General features: G+C 41.1%; 1 protein-coding gene across 2 annotated transcripts in view; it reads left to right on the plus strand.

The window, feature by feature from the left end:
- The window catches only part of RNF13 (ring finger protein 13), a 200,688-nt gene that overhangs the window by 130,380 nt on the left and 46,104 nt on the right, over positions 1-24,204 (plus strand). For both annotated transcript variants that reach the window (XM_075861488.1, XM_075861487.1), the window contains exons 2-3: positions 11,330-11,452; positions 12,694-12,774. In XM_075861488.1, the coding sequence (XP_075717603.1) occupies positions 11,345-11,452; positions 12,694-12,774 (189 nt within the window). In that variant the 5' untranslated portion in view covers positions 11,330-11,344. The remainder of the gene's footprint in view (positions 1-11,329; positions 11,453-12,693; positions 12,775-24,204) is intronic.

Here is a 24,204-nt window from a genome sequence, read left to right on the forward strand (position 1 = left end):
ACTTTTTATTTATTTATTTACCATTATTTTTTTTTTTTACATTCATTTAACTTTTTTTTTTAATCCCATAAAGGGATTTATCATTTTTATTTTTATTTTGTAACTGTAATGTACTGGCATAGATCTATATGCCAGTACATTAGCCTGTGTACTGATTGTACACAGGCAGTTGTTAGGGCATACCTCAGTATGCCCTAACAGGAAATATGTTCAGACAGCCCTGGGGTCCTTCACCGGACCCTGGGCTGTCTGGCCATATGAGTTGTGGGCTTTGATCGCGTCACAGTTATTTTCTGTGACGCGATCAATGTGCAGTCCCCCCTCTTTGAATGCCGCGATCAGCTGTCATCGCGGCATTCAAAGGGTTAACACCGGAGAGAAGATGTTTCTCTCCTCTCCGCTGTCAGAGCGGGGCCGTGGCTGTGTATTACAGCCGTTGCCCCGCTCTCGATCGCACACACAGAGACGGCACAGACGGCTGTCACACAGGACGAGTATGCTCGTCCTAATGCGTGAAGTGCTCGCCGCTCAGGACGAGCATACTCGTCCTGTGTCGGCAACCAGTTAAAAAAGTTTTCTTTCAGTAGTCAAGTTCACTATGACAACGCTTCCCTGTAAACAATGTTTGCAGTAGAACCGCCAGGGATGTGTGCATAAAGATTGATGGAGTTGCTAACACGGGAGAGAGCCACATAGAGCTGGCCGTGCATAAAGCAGCTGACACTGAGGTCCAAGCCCGCAACGTGCAGCGTTTGGCCCTGCGCTTTGTTGATGGTCATAGCGTAACATAAGCTGACAGTAAACTACACGTTTAAAACTGAAGGGAAAATTATTTGGAATGAGGGGGATTCGGGGTATAAATACGCTATCATCTGTTAAAATCTCAGCTCCTGTCACGCTTTGTTGATTTGTGATTTTTAGTTGGGTGCCGTTACATAGTTTTGGTGGGCTTAAATTTCTAAGGAGAATTATGGGGACGCTGACTTTTAAATTAATTTTGAGTGACGGAAGACCGGGTGTGCTTAGGGAACTTAAAGTTCGTATCGTCTTCTTGTTCAATACTCTGGTGATGGAGATATATCCTGCGCTTTCCCCATGAACACACGTCAATATTTCAGTGTTTATTGCTGTTGCCCGGTCGTTGCAAGGGGTCAAAATGGCTCTTTCGCATAGCCAAGAGTTTTCATTATTTATTTGCGTTGGGTCGCCATTCACAGAAGAAATTAGGTCTTGCAGGGTTGGAACAGTACAACATAAATTATCAGGCAACATAAGTTTCCCTTCTTCTTGCGGATATGTGCCGTCACCAATTTTTAGTAATAAATCTGAAAACTCTTGTCCATTTGGGTTGCCACCTGTTCGCGCCCGCATATTTATTGTTTAATGCACCGGTATAACGTTGCGCCACAGACTTGAGCTGTTTAGGCAGGCTCTAATTTCATCTGCCCTCGTTCCTCGTGGTATGGCTGGCAAAGTCTGCCTAAAATCGCCACAGAAAAGCATTGTCATACTACCCATGGGCTGATCATTTTGTCTTCTATCTCGCAAGGTTCTATCTACTGCTTCTACCGCTTTACGGTTTGCCATAGTGCACTTGTCCCATATTACTAAGCAGCAATCGCGTAGAACACTTGATTTGTCGCTGTTTCTAGAAACATTACACACTGGGCTTTCCGTAAGATTCAAGTCAATCGGGATCTTGAACATTGTATGTGGGCAACAATGTGGCTGCTATGCCCGATGAAGCGACCGCAAGAGCAATTTTGCTGTGATTGCATATTTGGGCCAAGATGACTTTGGTGAGAAATGTTTTTCCCGTCGTCCCGGGTGCATCTAAAAACAGGATTTCTCCCAAGGTACCATCTTCGCTATGACACACTCGATCGAATATCCTACACTGTTCCGCTGTCAGACTCGAAACTCCGTTTTGCAATATTTCGGCCAGTTCCGCTGGATTTTAGTTTATTTCCGCCGCGTACTCCCTGTTAATGTGTTCGCCCTAAAGCTGGTATTGAGACAGGATTACCCCCTATAGATGTAACTATGTCTTGGATAGCCAGCAAACATTGATTCCTATTACTTTCACGTTAGTTCATATGTACACTAAACTCTCTGTCTCTATTTTCACATACATGTCCACAATAAACTGTCTGAACAATCCTCGAAATTGTTGCAAATAGATAAAACGATTACACCTTATCTGCAGCAGGTATGAATAAAATTGCTGGACTGATATATTTTTATGAAAATGTGTTACCCTAGTAGTAGGATTAACTTGGTAGCGTTCAAAATTGTACCCATCTTTTTTACCGTGGCAATAAATGAAAGGATATTGCAGGGTGTCGTAAGCTCGGTGTTTCAAAAATGAGTTGCAGGCGATCGTCATGAATGCGCAACACGTCACGCCTATCGCACTCCTGATCAACTAAAACCACTGCAACTTCATCTGTGACGGGAGCGATATACCTGGCGCGGTGTTCAGCAACAGGATGTCTATCTGCGCTGATGATTTGTAATCATTGCTTTGCCCCTGCGGAATAGACTGTAATGCAGCTTTGGAACTATGCACGTACGGATTCACCTGATGCAGCATGTTTTGAAGTGGAGATATGAGGTTACTATGTAGTTGTGAAAAGTTCTGATTTCATATATTGGCCTGTTCATTGTAATCTCATACGAAATAAATCTGAAGAAATTTTGGCTCATCTTGTGGTAGCGAAGATCCGATGAGATGGTAAACTTGGCCTTGTATCTTGGAGGTTGGCATGAATGGTCCCTCTGTAATTAGTTTTGCCCCAAAAGATGTCATTTGGAATCACTGCTATATAAACGGATACTGTCTAAGAAGTGTTTTGATGTGAATGGTCACCATTTAAAAGTTGTTTAATAAGCTCTGGAGGTTCTTGACATTTTTCAATGTGAACTTTACCACTTAACCAAAATGGAATCTGTTGTTCATTTTCTCCATTTGAGAGCACCGCAAAAATTGCAAATTACGACCATACCACCTACGGAAGCTAATTCAGCATAGTCAATCGTAGGGGAATACATAAAACCTGCTGTTTCCTTATTGACCCAAGGAACAACATTGTTTGCCGCACCATACTCGTGAGACTCATCTGAATCTTCTGATTAAATAGACATTCCATTAAGAGAGTGTCGAATTCGATCAGCCTCTAAGCGTGATTGACTTTGTTCTGCTGTTTCTGCCTGCCGTGTTTAATCTACTCTTTCAGTCAATAAATAACTTTCACTATCTTGGCGCTAGTCTCATTCTTTTTGCATTTCTGATATATTGAGAAATATTTGATCTTTTTCTGGAAGGCATTTACTTTTGAGACCGAGAGGCCGCAGTCCGAGCCCTTTGAGACAACCAATCAGATTACAGTTTTTTGAGGCAACTAGGTGCATGAAAGCAGCGAGCGGATTGGCTGCTTGATCTCTCTTCTATGTGTAATATCCAATACAGTCAAATGTTGGAACTGTTGTCCATAGCAACCAAACAGATTGTAGTTTACATTCCTGTGAGGCAGCAGGTGAATGATAGCAGCGATCTGATTGTTTGCTATATCTACTTTGTGTAAAAATCAATGTAGACAAATGTTGGAGGTGTTGTCCATAACAACCAATCAGATTACAGTTCTTTTTTTTTTTTTTTTTCTGAGGCAGCTTGGACAATGAAAGCAGAAACCTAATTGGTAGTTATATGTGCCTCCGATGCATAAAAAAAAACCAATATAGAAGAAAGTTGGAGTTCTCCTTAGCAACCAATCAGATCACAGCTGTAATTTGTCTGAGGCAGCTTAAAAAATTTGCAGCAATCTGATTGATTGCAACCTCTCCCTTTTATAACAATCATAGATGAAATTTGGAGCAGTTGCCCATAGCAACCTACTGGTGTCTATACAAAATGAAAGTAAAAATGATTGGTTGCCATAGTTTCCATGTGGTGTTGTTGTTGTTGTTGTACTAATGCAATGTACATGAGTTTTTGAAAACCTTAAATTCGCATATCTTCTGATTTGAGTGAACCGATCGCTATGAAATAAAAAATAAATGTTACTTCAAGATGACCCCTGTTTTTCTAAAAACGTCATCCGAATTTTTTACGTGATGAGTGCACAAACAGACAAAAATGCCAAAAATTATCTTAACCCCTTAGCGCCGAAGTTAATTAGGGTTAGTGTTAGGTTTATAGTAATAAAATGGCTCAGCGTCTGTATTCGGCAGAAGAGGCATACGCCTTGATCTGCTTGGTTACAGAAAGCGCAAGTGAGACTGATGATCAATTTTTAATTTTGTCATCATCCACTAGCTCTAGTGATGAGGAGCCAGGGCCAGCCATGATTGTCCGCCTAGCACTAGTGCCATTGACCCCGATTGGGTGCCCACGGAGTCATACACCCCGTGTGTTCCAGAATTTAGTTCTGTTACGGGGCATCCACATCAGCACCGAGGGGTTTAGGGAGGAGGACTATTTTTAAATCTTCTTTTCGGAGGAGTTATTACTTCTGATGGTTGAGCAAACCAATTTATATGCTGCTAAATTTGTCGCCAGTCATCCCACATCTTATTACGCCAAAAATAGCGTGTGGCGCCCAGTAGCTGTGGCAGACATTTTAAAATTTTGGGGCCTCCTATTGAATATGGGTTTAGTTAAGAAACCCATAATTAGGTCCTATTGGACATCTGATGTCCTATACGACACCCCTATGTACTGCGCTTCCTTCATTTTGTTGACAACACGCTTTGCCCACCCCGCAGTGACCCCAGCTATGACCGGCTTTTTAAGATTAGGCCACTAATACATTTTTTAAATGGGAAGTTTGCAGAGCAATATACCCCCGAAAAAAATATTGCCGTGGATGAGTCTCTGGTCCTTTTTCAAAGACCGCCTACAATTCAGGCAATATTTGCCAAACAAGATAAAAATGTATAAGCTGTGTGAAAGCGACTCTGGTTACACTCATAAATTCAGAGTGTATGAAGGGAAATACTCCCAAATTGTCCCCCCAGAATGCATACAGGATTACAATAAATTCATGGGTGGGGTGGACCTTGCAGACCAGATGCTGCCGCCCTACAATGCTGTCTGGAAATCCCGGATATGGTACAAAAAACTGGCCGTTCACCTCATCCAACTGTCCCTATATAATTCCTTTGTCATTTTTAGAAAGGCGGGGAACCAGGGATCCTATCTTCACCATCAAGATAGAGTAATTAAAAATCTTATATTTGGAGACCAGATCCAGAGGAGGGGAGGGGTGGCATCATCTAGCCAAGCCAGCAGAATTGTCCCAGGACAACATTTCCCATCCGAAGTGCCCCCTACTGCCAAAAAAAGCCAACCCCAAAAGAAATGTTGCGTATGTGCTAGGAACGGAATACGGAGGTAAAGCAGTTATCAGTGTGACACCTGCCCAGATAAAGGGAATTAGGGAATGTTTCCGTGTGTACCTTACATCTCTAAATTAATAATTTGAATTAAAACCTTTTTTAACCCTTTTATTAATTTTCATTACCATTTTTAGCAATCCATTGATTTTTTTTCACTTCACTTTCTATTATACTATAGCCCACATATAAATTGGAATGCAAGAAAGACTCCAAAAAAAATAAATAAAAATTCTCACTATACCCCTAGATGAATACTATTAGGGAAAGATCCCCCACCCCAAAAAAAATTCTCACTACACCCCTAGATGAGTACTATTAGGGAATGTAGTTTTCAAAATGTGGTCAGTTTTGGGGGTGTTACATCGTTCTGAAAGCTCAAATCCTTTGTGAAGAAGGCGTGAGGCCTATAAGTCATTCAAGCTAAAATTATGTCCTGAAAACCATAGATTGGTTCCTGGAATTTCGTGCCCCACCATGCAGCCAGGCAATGGATTACATCCTAAGTGGAGGCATTTTTGAACACAGAAGAAACAGGTTGATAGATTTTGGGGTGTATTTCTTCATTCTCAGGTCGCTTTACAAAGAAATTGGTCTTCAAAGTGATACTTTTATAACAAAAGTGTCTTCTTTTTTTTTTTTTTTTTTTTTCCCCCCCCACCTTCTATGCATTTAATTTAGCAAAAAACTGTGGGGTCAAAATACTCACTACATCCCTAGATAAATGCCTTAAGGGGTCTAGTTTTCTAAATGGGGTCATTTATGGGGAGTTTCTATCGTTCTGGCAGCTCAATGCCTCTCCAAATGTACAGTGGGGCCTAAAAGATTTTCAAGCAAAATATTGGTCCTGTAAGCCAAAGGGTGCTCGCTTCCTTTTGGGCCCTGTCGTGTGTACAGTCCACGCATTAGGGCCACAATGGGGGTATTTTTGAAAACAGGAGAAACAGGGTGATAGATTTTGGGGTGTGTTTCTTCATTCTCATGGTCGCTTTACAAAGAAATCTGCGTTTAAAATGATACATTTGTGAAAAAATGTAAATTATATTTTTTTCCGCCTGTCTTGCATGAATTCCTACAAAAAAACTATGGGGTCAAAATACTTACAACACCCCTTTATAAATACCTGAAGGGGTGTAGTTTTCAAAATGGGGTCATTTATGGGGGTTTCCATTATTCTGACACCTATGAATCTCATGAAACTTGGCTTGGTGCAGGAAAACAAAATGTACTTCAAAATGTATAAAATTATTATTACATTTGTAAGTCTTCTAAATTGCTCACAATTATTATTTTTATTTTCAAAAGTGCAGCCAAAATGGAGTTAAGAGATGGAAATACGTATTTAATAAAAAATATCGCAGTTCAAACTAGGGAAAATGTAAATTTTTACAAAATGTCTTCAAATTTTGAATTTAATTGATTTACGCAAATCGTATCGGTCTACTTTTACCACTAAAATAAAGTACAACATGAGTCGGACATACTAGATTTTCAAAATCTGGCTTGGTCATTAAGGGGTTAATGCATTCTATCACTTATCCTTCACCCCCCCCCCCCAATTAATTTTTTTCACAAATATATTCAATGTACAGACACGCAAAGTTTACACTTTTATTATATGTAGAGATTGGAGCAGCCACAGAAGCAGCAAAGTTACGTTTCAGTGAAAAAGTAATCAAGAAGTTGGGAAGATAGGACTCTACATGTATTTTTAATTATGTCAGACAGCCGTAATGGTTTCATGTTTTATTTTATAGTTTATACAGTTGGGATTTTGGTCATTTATTTGTTAATTCGGCAGAGATCAGAGCAATGAAAAGGTTTTATGGAAAGGCTGGGGCTAGACGTGGGCTAATTTATCAAACTTTTTACGCCAATTTTCTGGCATAGAAAAGTTGCAAATAGGGCCCAAAATTCGCAATTTGCAGTGTATGTTGCGACTTCTGCCCTCTTTGCGCCAACCTCGCCTCTTTTGTGGAAAGGGGCGTGACCCTGGGGAAAGGGGTGGGGTCACCGCTGCCCAACAAACGTATTATAATTTATGCCAGAAAACTGGCATAAATAATAATGAAAATCTACGCCAGCTGGTTATCACGGCCATTGCAGTAAACTGATAGTGAGTACAGTACTGATGACACAGAAGTACTTTTAGACCATGGTGGAGCAGCTAATGTGCCATAGGTGAGCAAAGCTCATATTTTAAAGAATTATTTTAAGATTTTTGTGGTTGTTGGCAATAGATTTTTTTAATTCAGTGATAAAATAAGAAAAAGTGCCATGTTGATCTGAAAAGGTGCTTTGGCCAGCCTTTATAGAGATACCTTTTGGGTAAGGCTGAGCTTGCCTTCTTGAGGCAAGTTTGGCCAGCTGGGGTTAGTCACTCAGTAAAGTTAGTGGACATTTTTAGATATGATATGATATTGGCTTGAGCTTTTGGCTAAGCCTGTAACTTAAGGCCCATTTACACGGGTCAATCGGGTGAACAAAGGTTCTGACAAATTCTCGTACCTGCTTATTGGACCATGGGCAGCGATCAGCCGACAAATGAGCAAACACTCGTTCGTCGTCTGATTACATCGTTTATGTAGCCTATAAAATCATTGTTGTCGCAGGACATGTCCATGTGCAAACAGGATTTTCTGCTGACAATGTTGCAAACCGATGGTGACCAAGCGATTGTATTAGTGATCGTTTGTCCCCATACAGAAAGGCAATTGCCCATGTAAAATGGCCTTCTAAGGAGCGCCGATCGTCTTGTAATATCGGTGCACGGTGTGGGCAGAGTTAACGCTGGTTTGTATGGGGCTAAAATAGTTGGCCCACCAAAACTTGTGTTCTTACTATTTATTTCTGAATGAGAAAAGGTTGGTTATGTAATTGTGTAATTCCCATGAAGTAACCCAGAACTTCAAGACGGAAGAGTGAAGGGATTACAAACATACATGTTTCTCTCTCCTGAGGATTACATTTAAGGCAGGAATATTTCTCACCTGAAATAGATTAAAAAAAATAGTTGAGGGTCAGTGACCGCTGTCATTTAGTCCAGAGGTGTACCAATCTGACACCTCTTGTAGGGGGAAGACTCTCTGACCCCTCATGGTAGCCAGGGATTGGGGTAGAAAAGATTAAACAAAATGATGGGAAGAGTTTTTATAAGATGTACACCAGAAGGGGTCTGGGTCAGAGAGCTGTCCCACCCTCAAAATATAATGTGTAGGTTATAATTGTCACGGCATTGATAGAAGGGGGTTTGTCGCTCCAGTAAAATGAGTAAGTCTAATTTTAATGAAGGCCGTCTCCAAAATAATTTTTCCTCCTGAACTAGAGTTCTTGGTATTTATTTTCGAATGATAATTAGTTGGTTGTGTATTCCCATGGTAGCCCTTTTATGGCTTCATACAAAATGGAGTTGTAATACGGCCGCATTTGCATAAGGCGTTAGACGGATTTGACATTCTGGAGTCTGAATAGACATGGTGAAAGATACTGTTGAAGCTTCAATACTAGCCATATTTGTCAGTTGGCTTTCCAAGAAACCCATGTAAATAAAAATAAAAAAGAACTGAATAAACACATGGTCAGGAGACCATTGGTAAGGTTGCTTTTACACGTAGCGGTAGTTTGCTGTGAAGCCACGTGCGGTTTTGCTGTGTGGTGAATTACTGTTTTTTTTTTTTTTTTTTTATTGTGTGGCTTTTAGAGGTAAAACTTGTTAAAAAGCTAATTGAAGAGCCATAGTAATTCGCCATAAAAGCACTCCCTTTTCTTTTAAATAAAATAAGATAAAAATTTGGCGTAGGTAGTAGGCAGCTGTCTCAGTGTTTTTTGCGTTTTAACATAATAATGCAATATAGGGCTTTGCACTTAAACACTAATGCAGACCAAAAGGGACTGATGGGCTGTGGAATATCTTGGCGCTATAAAATCAACACGAAGTCTATACATAGTTTGTTGGTGTTGCCCATAGGACGATTAGATTCCATCTGTCCTCTAAAACTGTCTGAATTTTTAAAGGGGTTTTCCTGTCATGAGAAATTGATGGCCTATCCTCATGATAGGCCATCAATAATGGATAGGTGGAGTGACGGGATTCGGACCCCCAACGATCAACTGTTTTGAAGGAGCCGCAGTGCTCGTAGGAGTGTTGCTTCCCCTTCATTCATTACTTGCCAACACACTTTTAGAAGCGGTTCACAGTATTAGTCTTCTCCCATTCAAGTGAATGGGAGAAGGCTGTAGTACTGCGAGCCGCCACTACAAGTGTGTCAGAGATTCACAAGCAGTTACAGTAATGTAGGAGAAGTAGCGCTCGTATAAGTGGCCCAGCCACCGATAGGTGGATCGGCTTTCAGTTTCTTATGACTTGTATTAAAGAGGTTTTCAAAAGTTTTGTACTGGGGAAGAAGTGAGACAATCCTGTGCATGTGCATATCACATGTGCATATCATACGAGGAACTTCTGTCTTCAGCATTTCATAAATCCATGGCACGTCTGTGACTAACAAGCCACAACACTAGCCACACTTCTTTTAAGAAACCAAATTTATTAATTTAGTTTATTCATTGATATATATATACTAGTCCTTCTCAATGAATTAGAATATCATTAAAAAGTTAATTTATTTCAGTAAGTCAATTCAAAAAGTGAAACTCCTATATTCTATAGATTCATTACACACAGAGGGATCTATTTCCGCTATTTTTTCTGTTAATGTTGATGATTATGGCTAGAAGTTAATCAAAACCCAAAATTTAGTCTCAGAAAATTAGAATGTTGGGTAAATTTGAAGATTGTAGACTCATGGTGTGACACTCTAATCAGCTAATCCACACAACACCTGCAAAGGTTTCCTAAGCCTTTAAAAAGGACTGGTCTGCTGCTCAGTGATCCAAAGTCATGTTTTCAGATGAAAGTAAATCTTGCATTTCATATGGAAATCAAGGTCCCAGAGTCTGGAGGAAGAGTGGAGAGGCACTAAATCCAAGTTGCTTGCAGGCAAGTGTGAGGTTTCCACAGTCAGTGATGGTTTGGGGAGCCATGTCATCTGCTGGTGTTGGTCCACTGTGTTATATCAAGTCCAGAGTCAGCGCAGCCATCTACCAGGAAATTTTACAGCACTTCATGCTTCCCTCTGCTGGCAAGCTTTATGGATTCATTTTCCAGCAGGACTTGGCACCTGCCCACATTGCCAAAAGTACCAGCAAACTCGCCTGACCTGAACCCCATAGAAAATCTATGGGGTATTGTCAAGAGGAAGATGCAGACGAGCTGAAGGCTGCTATCAAAGCAACCTGGGCTTCGATAGCACCTCAGCAGTGCCACAGGCTGATCGCCTCCATGCCACGTCGCATTGATGCAGTAATTCATGCAAAAGGAGCCCCGACCAAGTATTGAGGGCATATACTGTACATGCTTTTCAGTAGGCCTAAATTTCAGTATTAAATATCATTTCTGAAATTGGGTTTATATAATCTAATTTTCTGAGAACAAATTTTGAATTTTCATTAACAGTTACCATAATCCTCAACATTAAAAGAAAAAATGCTGGCAATAGATCACTGTGTGTAATGAATCTATAGAATGAATGCGTTTCACTTTTTGAATTAAACTACTGAAATAAATTAACTTTTTTATATTCTAATTCATTGGGAAGTGTGTGTGTGTGTGTATATCTCTATATATCTCCTGAGTGATGCTTTACATGAAGTCTTGCTGAAGTAATATTTGCTCCCCTTTTGAGATTCGAGAGTTAATGTTGCAAATAAAAATCTATTCTCAAGTTTTTTCTGTTTTACAGTTGAATGAGATCTTTTTAAGTGCAAAGAAGGAAGAGCCAAAAGGAGTTGATAGACCTGGAAGGAGCTACATGTACTACTACATAAACTAACCATAGAAACATTTGACAACAATCTGATTTCCTCTCCTTGTTTTCAGGTTGTGGATTTCAAAATGGAGATCTTGAAAATGTGTGTTTTGTCTGTGAGAAGAGTCAGTCTGTGGGCAGTCCATGTCTTTACCATCGCTTACTTACTGCCTGTAAATGCTGACATCATAGCGGTAAGTGACAGTAACTGTTCAGTTCTTCTTCACATAGGTGTAAAATAAATACATGTATTCGATTTCTCGCAGATGTTCATAGAAAGGTATATAGAAAATCTTTAGGTATTAAGCCCAAAATAAAAATGTTATTTTAAAATCCGTTTTATTCCAAGTAATCTCCTAATTATCTCTGCTCATTCTTCTTCATCTGAAAATCTACATTAGGAAGAATGCATTCAGCCGTGTTACACTGATCTATAATATGGCGCTCATACTGTACATGCATGTTCTTCTCATTTTATATGGCACACTAAAGGTATGTTCACACGGGCTATTTTTAGCCGTTTCTCGGGCTATAAACGGCTGAAAAATCGGAAGCAGAACGCATACGAACATGTGCCCATTGATTTTAATGGGAAATACGGCGTTCTGTTCCAACGGGGCGTTTTTTTACGCCTCATTTTCAAATAACAGCGCATAAAAGACGCCCCGTTAAAAGAAGTGCATGTCACTTCTTATGCCGTTTTTGGGCCATTTTTCATTGACTCCATAGAAAAACAGCTCTAAAAATGGCTGTAAAAACCGCTAGTTGTTTAAAAAATGGCTGAAAAACAGAGGCTGTTTTCCCTTGAAAATAGCTCCCATTTTTTTTCAGCCGTATTTTGTTAAGCGTGTGAACATACCCTAAGGGTATGTGCACACCTAAAATAAAAAACGTCTTAAAATACGGAGCTGTTTTCAAGTGACATGCACTTCTTTTTCACAGCTGCTTTTTTACGTGGCCGCTTTGAAAAACGGCCCGTCGAAACAGAATGCCGTTTTTTTCCCTTTAAAATCAATAGGCAGATGTTTGGAGGCGTTCTGCTTCCGATTTCTAAGCTTTTTTCGTGACGTTTACAGCTCGAAAAACGGCTGAAAACGCTGCGTGTGCACATACCCTTAGGGTTTTTTCGCATGGATTCCTATCCGTGAGAGGCCCCACACATTGACACACGCAGTGTCTAAAGGCCCGTAATACCGACCTGTAAGAAATCCATTTGCCACAGTGCAGGGTCTACGTACACTGCCTATCCATGTGAATGAGCCCTTCTACTACAATTCGGTACTGGATTATTAGACTTTCTCAATAGACCGTAATAGTTTTCTAAAGGAAAAAAAACTACTACTTTATACTCTATTTGCAAAATAAAAAAACTGTAAAAAAAATTGGAAAAGCCGTATTAAAAATATATATATATATATATTTTTTTTTTTTTAAGCACTCGGCTGACAATGTGTCAAAGTCATTTGAAGACCTTCCTGCACGTTTTGGCTATAGACTTCCCAGTGATGGCTTAAAGGTATGTAGAGTTTTTGTGTGTACAATTTTAATGGTAAATATGAAGATTTGCTTAATCCCTTGTGTCCTGCTTTATATTAGGGGAATGGAGCCTTTTATACTCACGACACAGATGGCCACTTTTTGGGATTATTTTTTTTTATTTTTTTTTTGGTATAACAAAAAACTGATTTGAATTTATCCATTACAGTGGTAACTCCATCACTTGGATATGTTTTAATCTGCACAGATAATCTTTTTCTACAGTCTGTTATTCTCCGAACTGTGGAGTCAATGGAGGAATTGCTAATTTCCTTTTGAGGTTACAAAGGCAAAGACCCCCCCCATGGGAGTGGTAACCAATTGACGTTTCCTCGTGTATTAATAACTGCATCTTAACTGTGCTTATAAATGTTGCGTCTTTTCTGTATATGTTGGAGTCTTTGCCTCCATAACACATACATACGTTAATCTCCTAATTTCCAGCTCTCGGGGGAGCTAAAATGTGAAATATGAAAATAAGCAGATCGCACTGATCCTCACGAGGCAGCAGGGAGCTGATGTGATCAACTCCTTTTCATAAAAAGTGCAAAGTCGAGCGCTCGGTGAGCTCTTCATTTAGACCAAACGCAGGAGGGAGACTCCCATGGAGACCTGTGATGTAGTGAGGACATCCCTAGTTTGTCTGTCTGCCAAATGGGGCAGGAGGGTGGCCTGAGGGAGGGATGTTAGAAGGGCAGGAGGGTGGCCTGAGGGAGGGATGTTAGAAAGGCACTATCTATTTCCTGACTACATTCTACCAGCGGTAATGATATAATGGCAAGCAACCACTATGTGTGATTTGGGATATCGCAGATTGCTGGGGTAAGATAGCTAATGTACCCCAGCTTCCTCAGCCTTACGCCTTATTCAGATGAATGTATTGCTTCAGTATTTAACTCTATATCCCAAAATAAATATTCTGCCGTTCATTATATGATATTGAGACTCCCAAATTCCTTTCTTCAAAAGTTCAGGTCCCTGTTCCTTGATTTTGTGTGGGTGGTTTGAGACCTAGTCTTGGATACAGTCATCTCATTAAACCAAAATCCATGGAAGGAAAGGGGCTGGGAATATCTTGGGTCACTTGGACCTTGATCATGTGGCTTGATCAACGTCCTAGACCTCAAAAGGCTGTCGCTTCTAGTGACCTACTTGATTTTAAGGCTCTGGAATAGGAATTTGAAGCCCCTGGGACTCTCTTCTCGTACAGACCAACTCACCCCATTTTTTTGTCAATTTTGCTTCCCCTGAGGGTATGCATAGTTCTCATATACCTTATATCTTGTTCATACTGGTGCCATACTAAATCATTCCTTTTTTCGGGCAGTCTGTCTAGGGGGGACTGGTTCATTTATACCCAATTGGTTAGCTTTTAGTTTAATCTATTTCCAAGTTCATTACTAACTAGGGACCTTACCCCATTTGAATATCTATGTACTCAGTCGCTGTTCTATGGGCTACTTCTGGAGACTAGAGGGACCAGGATTCCTGCTCCTTACATAGGAGTTTGTGGAGGTAAATTGCAAAAAAACTTTTCTCCTGATGATTGGGATAAGGCATGGGTCACCTGGAACTACTGGAAAAAAATTACAAGATATTCTCTAGGTGGTATAGGACACCAGTAATACTTTAAGTTTTTTATCCCTAGTTCTCTGTAACTTGCTGGAGATGTACAGATGCGATGGGCTCCCTTAAACATTTAATGGCGTTGCAAGAACATTGCATCATATGGTTAGCCATCAATGACCTGACTTGGTCCACTGCGATGGTTCTCCTGTCTAGTTTGCCGGGCTCCCTCTCTTCTTAAGATGGAGACTACTAAAAAAATGTTATCCAAGCTGCCTGCTTGGGGATTCTGCGCTACTGGAAAACTCCGGCACCAGCATTGTTGGAATTGGTGGAATACCTTCCCGGACATATTCTGAAAAAAAAGTTTCTAGCTCAGGAACAAGATTAAGTAAATTTTCTCAGTTTGTGGAACCCATGGTTTGTGTTTTAAAGGGGTTTTCCCATCCGAGGCATTTATGACCTATCCACAAGATAAATAAATAAATGTCAGATCGATGCGGGTCCCACCTCTGGCACCCGCACCAATCTCTAGAGCGGGGCCCCCTAAGCCCGGTTCTACCGTTTTGTGTTGTGATTTTCGTCCATGAATTACGGAAACGGCGTAGCTTGCTGAGCTACGCTATTTTCGGAACTCCGATAGTAGCAAATGGCAGTTACTTAAGCAGCGTAGCATGCGAGCTACGCTGTTTCCATAATTCATGGTGGGAATCGCACGCATCCGTTGCAACACAGAGCGGTAGAACAGAGTTTAGGGGGCCTTGTTCTAGAGCGGTGCGGGTCCCAGATGTGGGACCCGCATCTATCTGACATTTATGACATCCACAGGATATGTTATAAATGTCTCTGATGGGAAAACCCCTTTAAGGCCTCTACCTTCCTCCAGTAATGGTATAACTGGAACATTTGGATGAACCGGTATAGCCCCCTTTGTTTTTTCCCCTCTTCTTTTTCGTCTGCTCTGCCCACTTCAATTCCCTTTTACTCTTTATGTATATATTGAAAATTGTATACTTGGTTATATAAAGAAGCGCTCTGGCTTTTTTTCTTTCCTATATATTGCAGCATAGGCTATTTAAGAATAATGTAGATGCTCCTGTTTTGTAAATGTGCAGTTTATGGGTTGTTGCCATCTTGGTTTCTTCTTCCTCGCCGATATGGTACCCCTAGTGCAGCCTTATATATAGATAAGCACAAAACAATCGAGTATCTGCAAACAGTCCGTAAAGATACCGGGAAGAAATTATCTGGATACATTTATGGACTTTGGCACATAGGGTGATGTTTATACCTGTTTTTTGTATGTGATCAATTCTTGACACTGAATTTTTAAACAAATAGAAATACACTTTACAAAAGAAAAGATACAATTGTTTTGTGCTTGTCTTTATATAATGCTACATTGTTTTGAGAAATAGGAAGCTTCTCATTTAGCGTGTAACCCATGTGCTACAACAACTGGGGTCTAAATCCATATTGCCCTCCCCTAATGCAGCCTACATTTCCCATGAAGCAGAGGGGGCAGAGTCTCATCACACTGACTTGCTCTGCTTTGAGTCCTATCTAAATGCTGCTAGTGATCAATCTGTGACATAGATTTGCTGTCCCCCTAACACTACAAAATTTCCATTGTATTCCTACTGTATGTGATGCAGCCTCACACTGCTCTCCCTCTCTCCTGTTAGTAATAGATTTCTCCATGTCATCCCTTACAAGCAGGATGCAGGGGAGAGCATTGGGGAGAAACCGCACCTCCCAGAAATACACTGGACTCTTTGCACACAGCACTCATATAGTATAGACAGTCAGTTTAAGTCATGGGACTTTTAGGCCCTGTTCACACAGAGTTTTTTTTGACGTGGAAACCGCGCCAAAAAACGGCCAAAAATGCCTCCCATTGATTTCAATGGGAGGCGGAGGCGTTTTTTTACCTCGAGTGGAAAAACCGTCTCACGGTAAAAAGCATTATGCCCTATATTCGGCCGTTTACGTCTCTGACCTCCCATTGACATCAATGGGAGGCAGAGAAAGCGTATTTCCGCTGCGGATATGCTGAGTAAAACTACACAGTTTATCCGCCCCGGTAGCTGCAGGGAATTCCGACAGCAAAACCGCACCAAATAGTGGCGCAGGTTTGGTGAGGCATGTCCGCTGCGGGAATCCTGCAGGGAAAAAAAAGTTTAGACTTACCCTGGCCGTAGTCCTGGTGACGCATCTCTCTCTTCTGAACATAGCCCCGCCTCCTGGGATGACGCTGTAGACCATGTGACCGCTGCAGCTGTCACATGGGATGAAACGTCCTGACAGGAGGCGGGGCTGTGCTAAGAATAGAGGATCGCGTCACCAGGACTACGGCCGGGGTAAGTCTAAACTTTTTTATAAATTTAAAAAAGTGCCTTTTTTTTTTCTCTCATCAGTACCCCTAATACCCCCCCTGATGGCGGCCCTGGGTACCATGATATAGTGCTGGACGGAGTACCGTTAACAGGCGGTGCCACGGTAGGGGGGCCCAGAAAATTTAGCTGTATGGGGCCCTGAAATTCCTGATGGCGGCCCTGGTTACATCTGGAATATAGTTCGATACTGGTACAATACTCCCATCTGAATAAAACCTTTGCTTAATAAGCATAAAAAAAAACCTCGTCCCTACTACTATGATCATTTTACTTGTGCATCAATGTGGAGCAGTGTGTGGTTTTTTTTGTTTTTGTACCACGAAACGATGAGGATTATTTTGCTGCATGCATTTGCTCAGGTAAACTAATTATATTTACATGTTTTATTTTTGCCCATTTTCTATATAAAACATAAAAGGTATGGCTTCTGTTTTGATGCTTCTGTATCTATCCTCAAGAAAGGGATTAGGCTAGTTTCACACACAGCGTATAGTGGCTTTTTACCTTTTTATAAAAAAAAAAACAAAAAAAAAAAAAACACTGCAGCTAGATGTTTCTATAAAGTCTATAGTAAAATACAAAAGCCTATGTACACTGCATTTCGGATTTTTTTTTTCTTTTTTCCCAAACGCAGCATGATCTAGATACGGCAGTTCTTATGGCATTTTATTTACATAGGTTTGCCTATAAGACTTCAAAACCGCCAGGTAAAATGCGTGTACAAATCGCATTTAAACGCTTGGAACCCATGTTTTTACATGTGTTTTTAAATGCGAAAAAAGGGTGTGTATGAAAGAGGCCTTAAAGGGAACCGGTCACCAGCATTTCACATATTAAACTAGCAATACCTGGTGGTGGTAGATGAAAAATCATTTCGATTTATAACCTATAATTGTCTTCTTAGTCTGCTCTGTAGCTTTAGTATTCCCACACCCTATGCTAATGAGCATAAAAGTCATAATCTTCGTTTGAAGAGAGTCAAATCTTCGTTTGAAGAGAGTCAAATCTTCGTTTGAAGAGAGTCAAATCTTCGTTTGAAGAGAGTCAAATCTTCGTTTGAAGAGAGTCAAATCTTCGTTTGAAGAGAGTCAAATCTTCGTTTGAAGAGAGTCAAATCTTCGTTTGAAGAGAGTCAAATCTTCGTTTGAAGAGAGTCAAATCTACGTTTGAAGAGAGTCAAATCTACGTTTGAAGAGAGTCAAATCTACGTTTGAAGAGAGTCAAATCTACGTTTGAAGAGAGTCAAATCTACGTTTGAAGAGAGTCAAATCTACGTTTGAAGAGAGTCAAATCTACGTTTGAAGAGAGTCAAATCTTCATTCCTTGAGTCTATCCGAGTTTACCCCGCCTCTGTACTTTTGATTGACAGCTCCTCGCCTTCCCCCAGCACACAAAATCCTGCACTTGTGTATTGCTGTCCTCTTCTGGTGTGTGCGCACAAAGGGACACCGGATTATTACGATAAAAAGCGCAAAATGTTCATAGACCGTTATTTACAGTCCGAGGAGGAGTTTAGGAGAGGGGAAAACGGCAATGAACTTTTGATAGCAGCGGCCAGTGAGGGATAAGTAAAGGTTCAATAGGTGAAATGGTGGTGACAGGTTCCCTTTAACCCCTTAATGACCAGCCTATTTTAAACCTTAATGACCAAGCCATTTTTTACGTTTTTTCCATCGTCTCATTCCAAGAGCCATAACCTTTTTATTTTTGCGTCGACATAGCTGTATAAGGTCTTGTTTTTTGCAGGACAAGTTGTATTTTTTAATAGCACCATTTTGGGGGACATATTATTTATTGATTAACTTTTTATTAACTTTTTTTTGGGGGGGGAATAGAAAAAAACCTGAAATTTCGCCACTCTTTTTCGCGTCTTAAATCAACGCTGTTTGCCGTGTGACATAAATAACACTAACTTTATTCAGCGGGTTGTTACGATTGCAACGATACCAAATTTGTATACTTTTTGTATGTTTTACTACTTTTACACAGTAAAAACGCATTTTTTTCAAAATGATTTGTTTTTGTGTCTCCATATTTGAAGAGCCGTAACGTTTTTATTTTTTCGCTGATGCGGTTGTATGAGGGCTTTTTTTTTTTTTTTGCGGGAACACTTGTCGTTTTTATTGGTACCATTTTGGAGTAGATGCGACTTTTTGATCACTTTTTATCACATTTTTTTAAAGTCAGGATTCACAGAAAACTGCAATTTTTCCATAGTTTTTTATTACATTTTTTACGGCGTTCACCGTGCGGGTTAAGTAACGTAATAGATTTATAGTCTGGGTCGTTACGGACGCGGCGATACCAAATATGTATAACTTTTTTTTTACTTTATTTTGGTTTTTTAATAGTAAAGCACTTTGTAAGGGGAAAAGGTGGGTTTTTCATTTTTTTCACATTTTTTTTTAAATTAACTTTATTAACCTTTCTTTGTACTTTTTTACTAGTCCCACTAGGGGACTTTAATATGCGATTCTCCGATCGCTATTATAATACGCTGCAATACTATTGTATTGCAGTGTATTACTGCCTGTCCGTGTAAAACGGACAGGCATCTGCTAGGTCATGCCTCCGGCATGACCTAGCAGGCATTCGCTACAGGCAGACCTGGGGGCCTTTATTAGGCCCCCGGCTGCCATCGGAGACACAGACACTCGGCGATCTTATCGCCGGGTGTCGGTGGGAGAGAGAGGGAGCTCCCTCCCTCTCTCCAAAACCACTCAGATGCGGTGCACGCTATTGTTCACCGCATCTGAGGGGTTAAACGGGTGAGATCGATACTTATATCGATCTCACACGGCAGAGCAGGGACGCCCCCAGCCCTCAGCTACCTCTGAGAGCTGGGAGATTTGACGGCTCCCTGCTCCGTTTACTTTATCCTGATGCAGCGCCGTAAAAAGGCATATGCATCAGAATAAAGCCTGTTAGTGGCCGCCGTTAAAAGGCGTATTGGCGGTCACTAACTGGTTAAGGAAAGACTATACTGTTTTGCTCAAACAAGTGCATTAAAAACTGAACTGTGTGGACCAGGCCTTCCGATATGTTTGGCTAAGGATACGTCTTTATGGAAGAGGGTTGGAACAATAAGGCAGTGGGTGAGCAGAAACTAGCACCTTAAGGCTAAGTTCACACGGAGTATTTTGGGGGAGGAATATCTGCCTCAAAGCTCCAAACGGAATTTTGAGGCAGATATTCCTCCCCCAAAATACTCCGTGTGAATAGCAATTATCGCGCCGTTTTTCGCCCGCGGCCATTGAGCGCCGCGGGCATAAAACACGCTTTCTCCTGCCTCCCATTGAAGTCAATGGGAGGTCGGACGCGGAAGCGCCCGAAGATAGGGCATGTCGCTTCTTTTTCCCGCGAGGCAGTTTTACTGCTCGCGGGAAAAAGACGCCGACGCCTCCCATTGAAATCAATGGGAGGCGTTCTCGGGCCGTTTCTGCCGAGTTTTGCGACGCGGTTTCCGCGTCAAAAAACTCGGCAAAAGACCCCGTGTGAACATAGCCTTAAGACCATAACTAACTGGGACACTTTAGGATACATGCACATAGTAAGTTTTGGGTTTCTCCCCTGTGTTTATTTTTTTTTTTTTTTTTTGGTGCTTCTGTAATTTAGTGTAGCGGTTAGTTGTCATGTTATCAATGGGATAGTATGAAATCCTGTGCAACCCGTTAAGGAACCAGACCGTTTTGGCTTTAGGACGTTGCAAATTTCTTTGTTTTGCCTGAACGAATACGGACAGCCGGGACAAGTTGTATTTTTCAGCAGTGCTATTGTAAGGCGCAAGTATTAACGGCCTTCTCTCCCCCTGTACAGCTTTCCATGTAGATAATACAGCAACTTCTCTTCATGCCATCATGCTACTTTACCAAAGAGTGAAGTTATATACTCTCTCCAGATTTATTGAGGTCTTTTTTATTTTTGACAATATAAGCAGCTACACAGCAAGGCACCCCCTGGCCCGACTCCGTGACGTGGATGTTTACTGGCATCTGGATCACTAGTTCGTCTTTTATTTTATTTTTTTATTTCTACAGCTTTAATAATTTTGTGAAGATACTTGGAATGTATGAACTTTGCACATCTTGAGCTTTTTATTTTTTGGCCTTTGAATCAGATTAAACTTTATATGCATTTTTAGACGTTACTATTTGATGCAAAAAGGCACCCATGAATGCCACCCAAAAGCTTTGAGGGGGCATTTTTACAATGTGAAAGATGCCTACTTGTAAGGTACCTTTCATAAAGTATGGGGTATAGTTTAATTTTTTATAATTCAGGTTTTAGTTGTGTATGTAAAAGGTGCGAAAAGTAGAAATCACAAATCCTTTTTTTGTTTAAACCATGCCTACTACCACCTGTGTGCATTAACCCCCTATGTATGATTGGATGTGGCCATGACTTTTGGATGCACTTATGGTAGACTTGTGTTTATATACCGCAGCTGAGGGGAGGACAGAACAGCATCCTGATCCTCTAAAAGACAAGAGGTGGGTCTCCGACTCCCATTATGCAGCAAAGCTACAATCACTAATCTTTACTTATCCTACAAGAGCAAAGATAAAACACAAACAACATTGCTGTGTGTGTGGTAGTGGTGCATTAATGTGCCACCCCACTACTTGAGAGGTGGTATCCACTGAAGACCTGAGAGATGGGATCTACTGAAGTTCGTACATCTTCAGAAATTCAGTGGTCATTTCTGGGTCACTGCTTACAAAGCACTAAAGTATCATAAGGTCTCGTTCGTATCTGCATTGTTTTTTACACTTTTCTGCACCGTCCGAGTAACTCCTCCAACACCGATGTGAACTGGGCCTAACTTGGTGCGAGACTGTCTTTATACAGAGGTGGGCGATTGAGCAACTATTGCTTGGGGGAGTGTGACCCAGGGCCGGACTGGCAGTTCTGACGAATGCCAGATGGGCCGGTGAACAGTGGGCTGCCTGCTGGCCGCCCTAACAATCCATGTCGGATAGTCAGGGCCGCACTGTCCATGAGGCGAGATAAGCTTCTCACCTCAGGCAGCTGCCTGCTGCCTCTGAGGGGGCGGTGGCGCCACTGAAACTAGCCGCTTCCAACCCCTACTGCACTAATTGTACCTGCGTCTATATGGCCAGACAAGTTCCGTGCCCGACCGTTCAGCGCCTTACAATGATGCTGATTGGCAGGGAAGAATTACTTGCCCGCCAATCAGCGCCTTTCAGGGATCAGCGTTGTTCTGCCCCAGCAGACCTGCTCAGAAGGGAGCAGGCCTGCATTGACACAGCACGGTGTGGGAACAAGATCATAGTGAGTATGTAAAGTTTTTATTTTTTTTCCTTCTAAAAGTGTGAGTTGCACAATCTACAGGGGAGGGGCTATATGTGGGGAACCATATAAAGGGGGGCTATATGTGTATGTGTACACTGTGTATGGTGCTATTATAATCAGGGGCACAGTGTATGGTGCTATTATAATCAGGGGCACAGTGTATGGTGCCATTATAGTCAGGGGCACCGTGTATGGTGCTATTATGTTTAGGGGTACAGTGTGTGGCACCATGAGAATTTTATCTTTGTTTATAGGTACAGAAATGTTTGAATAGTGAGAAGCTGAAGACATCCGAGCGGCAAACTGCAGAAATGGGCTGTGGCCGGGAGAAGTTGTCATAGAGGCCTGGACCGGATGGAGGAGTAATGAGAAAAAGTAAAACTAGAATCTGAGATACTCGGAAATGTCTATTCTGCCTCTAATCAGTACTGTAGTCACTGTATGATCTGTAGCGAGATGATGGGTGGTATGATTTTTATTTTTTTGGGAAACCGCAACTCTCCGCATATCCTTACCATTGTTCGGTCCATGCTGGGAGCTGTAGTTTTACGCCGTACAAACCTATACGACAGGGGTTGCACTAAATTTGGCTGTATTTGTGCTGGTGCTGTATTTATGTGGTGAGCTTGGTTCTGGAGCTGTATATGTGTACTAAGTTTGGTTCTGGAGCTGTATATGTGTACTAAGTTTGGTTCTGGAGCTGTATATATGTAATGAGTTTGGTACTGGTGCTGTGTATATTAGGGTTGTCACGATACCAGAATTTGGACTTCGATACCGATACTATTGCGATTTGGATACCAAAACGATACTTTTTTATTTTTTATTACTGTTGGTAAAGTAAGTTCTTCCGTTTTCTGATGTGAGTCACGAGGTGTGATGGATGTTGAAGGTGCCTCATCTTAACAGTAATTAACCCCATCATGTCCGTTATAATGGGTTAATGTGTAAGGTACATGATGGGGTTAATTACTATTAATGTGAGGCACATGAAGGTTAAATTCATCACACATTGTGCATCACCATAAGTAAAAGAAAGCCGTTTTTATTTTTATTTTTTTACAGTGTACACATCATAAATGACGCAAGAAAAATGTTGTGCAGGTTATTACACCCGCGCCAATACCGAATGTGTATATTTTATGTGTTGAGACTTTTATTTTAATGTTTATTGTAAAAAGTGTATGTTTGTTTTATTTTTTATTTAACATTACTTTGTTTTTACTTTTATTTTTAAACTTTAATGTACTGGCATATCTATATGCACGGCATCGAAACAGTATTGAAGTTTCAATGTATCGTGCATCTCTAAAGCTTAGTACTGGAGCTGTATATATGTACTGAGATTGGTTCTGGAGCTGTATTTATGTACTGAGATTGGTTCTGGAGCTGTATATATGTACTGAGCTTGGTTCTGGTGTTGTATTGAGCCTGGTTCTGAAGCTGTAATTATATAGGATATATTTATAATAACAATATTGCAGGGCAGATGGTATTATTTTCAATTCGTTGTATATTTAATGGGAACCTGTCAGGTTGTTTTAACCCATTGAACCGCCACCATGCGGTAATACATGACCTGACAATCTTTCCAAACATTCCCCTGTATGTTTTCAGCTGCAGAATAATCCATAAAATCAACTTTTAAAACTGGGAACACTATAGGCTAATTACACATAAAAGCGTCATGGGGTGGTGCAGCTATCTTGAAGAGTCATAGTCCTGCCTACAAACCCAACTTTCCATGCTTGATTGACATTCCTCTAGCTGTTATACATCACTACCAGTCTCCTCCAACTTTCTCGGATGCGCCATTGCCTTGTACTACTTAAGCACACACCGTTCAGCGAGGTATCCTCTGCCCACTGCACCGCGCATGCCAGTACAAGGCAACGGTGCATCCGTGAGAGTTGGAGGAGGCTGCTAGTGATGTAGAATATCCATGGGGATGTCAATCAAAATCTGGGCGGCGCCATTTCCATTTTCACCTCAGGCAGCAGAAAAGCTAGAATCGGCACTGCGGACAGTGGTGAACACAAGCACCAACATTACAATAACTTCTGCCTCCTGGTGTTTAAAACCACATCTTTCCGAGATTTTTTGCTGTGTACTCTTCTGCAGTGCTCCTTCCCATC

Source organism: Rhinoderma darwinii, chromosome 4 (genome assembly GCF_050947455.1).
Source record: "Rhinoderma darwinii isolate aRhiDar2 chromosome 4, aRhiDar2.hap1, whole genome shotgun sequence".
NCBI lineage: Eukaryota > Metazoa > Chordata > Amphibia > Anura > Rhinodermatidae > Rhinoderma > Rhinoderma darwinii.